Raw genomic sequence first — 1,602 nt, 5'->3', positions numbered from 1 at the left:
AGATCCGCCTGCCTCTGCCTCCCGAGTGCTGGGATTAAAGGCGTACGCCACCACCGCCCAGCCTGGAAGAATTTCTTAATGTTTCACTAACTATTCAGCACAAAAGCGTGCTGGGCAGGAAGGCTCAAAGTCCTCGAAGTCCTTCATAAGGCGAGGGCCTTTAGAGAGGCGTGTGATCCTTCAGTCCAAATTGCCCTGATGTCCAAATGTCCAAGGGGAGTTCTCAGTCGTGGGCCCCTCTCCTCTTAAAGTATACGCCTCTGATGACTGTCTCAAAGCCACCTGCCCTCACCCTGACAGCTCTGCCAAGTCTTTGTTCCACAGGCCTAGCTCCATCTAACACTCTAGGCACCTTCTCAAGTGGAAGTGAAAAGTGAACTCTTAGAAGGTTTGGAATCCAGTAGAATGAGATAAATCCTGGGTACCTTTAAGAATTCTGCATCCAAGAGACTCTCCTCTTCCTGGGCAAGGTCAAAGAAAAGTTTATTGATAATAGCCTTTTTGCCAACCTGGATGGGAGAACAAGACAGAGAACAATGGTGGAGTGAGGTCAAAGGTGAGGAGGAAAGATTACACGTGGCTTTGGCTGCCGGCCACATGTGCCAGGTCTGCTCTCAGGCCTAACTTTTCAGCACATATCCTTTTGAGTGAGAAGACCTTTTCATTTCTACACGTACCCAGAGTCAGGACTGCTGGTCTGCTGGTGGCTGAAGACATGTCGCTGCAGACAACACTTATGAGTGCTTAAAAGATTCTTCAACTTTATGCACGGGAACATTCGTTAAACACTGAAGGAGGCCAAATGCACACAAGAGAAGCACAACTGAGGAGGTTACACCATGGGTGTAAGCAAGCCTCCAGAGTGACTCACGGGCATCTGTGAGGACCAACTGGCCTCAAACCAAGGGGGGCAAAAAGGTCAGAATATTTCTATTTCAGAGATGTCTTCCCCATCCCTGTTTCCTGGAAAGAAGGTCTTTAGCTGAGACCCACACTCCATCATCCTTACCTGGATTCTACACTGTGGGCAGGTCCGACTTGGTGCTGTCTCAAACCACTGGATTAGGCTACAATGAAAACAGTAAAAGACAAGTAATCCTCACATGGCTGGGGATACAGGTCACATGGCCACTGCTGTTAGCGCCCCTTTGCCCCAACACCTGCCTGACTGCAATGGAAGGACTTTCTGTAAGGGCTGCACAGTGCTCGGCTGGCTGTGGGTTGAGGTTTGGAGGCTTGGCCAAAGGCTATTCTTTGCAATCTGGGCTGCAGAGTGTACGTGACAGACAAAACTCAGAGTCTCTCAGGAGGCGGAACTTCTGTTAGAAACTTCTGTTACTTTAAGTTAGAACTCTAAGGGCTACACAGCCCAGATTTACATAATTTACCAGTATGGTCCAGCAAAACTCAGGTCTTTTTTGTTTTGTTTTCTTTGTTTTTTTCGAGACAGGGTTTCTCTGTAGTTTTGGTACTTGTCCCGGAACTAGCTCTTGTAGACCAGGCTGGCCTCGAACTCCCAGAGATCCACCTGCCTCTGCCTCCCGAGTGCTGGGATTAAAGGTGTGCACCGCCCGGCCAAAACTCAGGTCTTAAAGATGAACT

At 48.9% G+C, this 1,602-nt stretch overlaps 1 protein-coding gene across 1 annotated transcript in view; it reads right to left on the bottom strand.

Moving 5' to 3' along the window:
- Window positions 1-1,602, bottom strand: part of Traip (TRAF interacting protein) — a 28,828-nt gene that overhangs the window by 17,567 nt on the left and 9,659 nt on the right. Inside the window, exons 2-3 of the mRNA XM_005347877.2 lie at window positions 1,010-1,067; window positions 426-509 (exon numbers count right to left, since the gene is read on the bottom strand). Coding sequence (XP_005347934.1) covers window positions 426-509; window positions 1,010-1,067 — 142 coding nt within the window. The remainder of the gene's footprint in view (window positions 1-425; window positions 510-1,009; window positions 1,068-1,602) is intronic.

Source organism: Microtus ochrogaster, chromosome 5, assembly GCF_000317375.1.
Source record: "Microtus ochrogaster isolate Prairie Vole_2 chromosome 5, MicOch1.0, whole genome shotgun sequence".
NCBI classification, from domain to species: domain Eukaryota; kingdom Metazoa; phylum Chordata; class Mammalia; order Rodentia; family Cricetidae; genus Microtus; species Microtus ochrogaster.
This window is presented reverse-complemented; position numbering and strand designations above follow the sequence as displayed.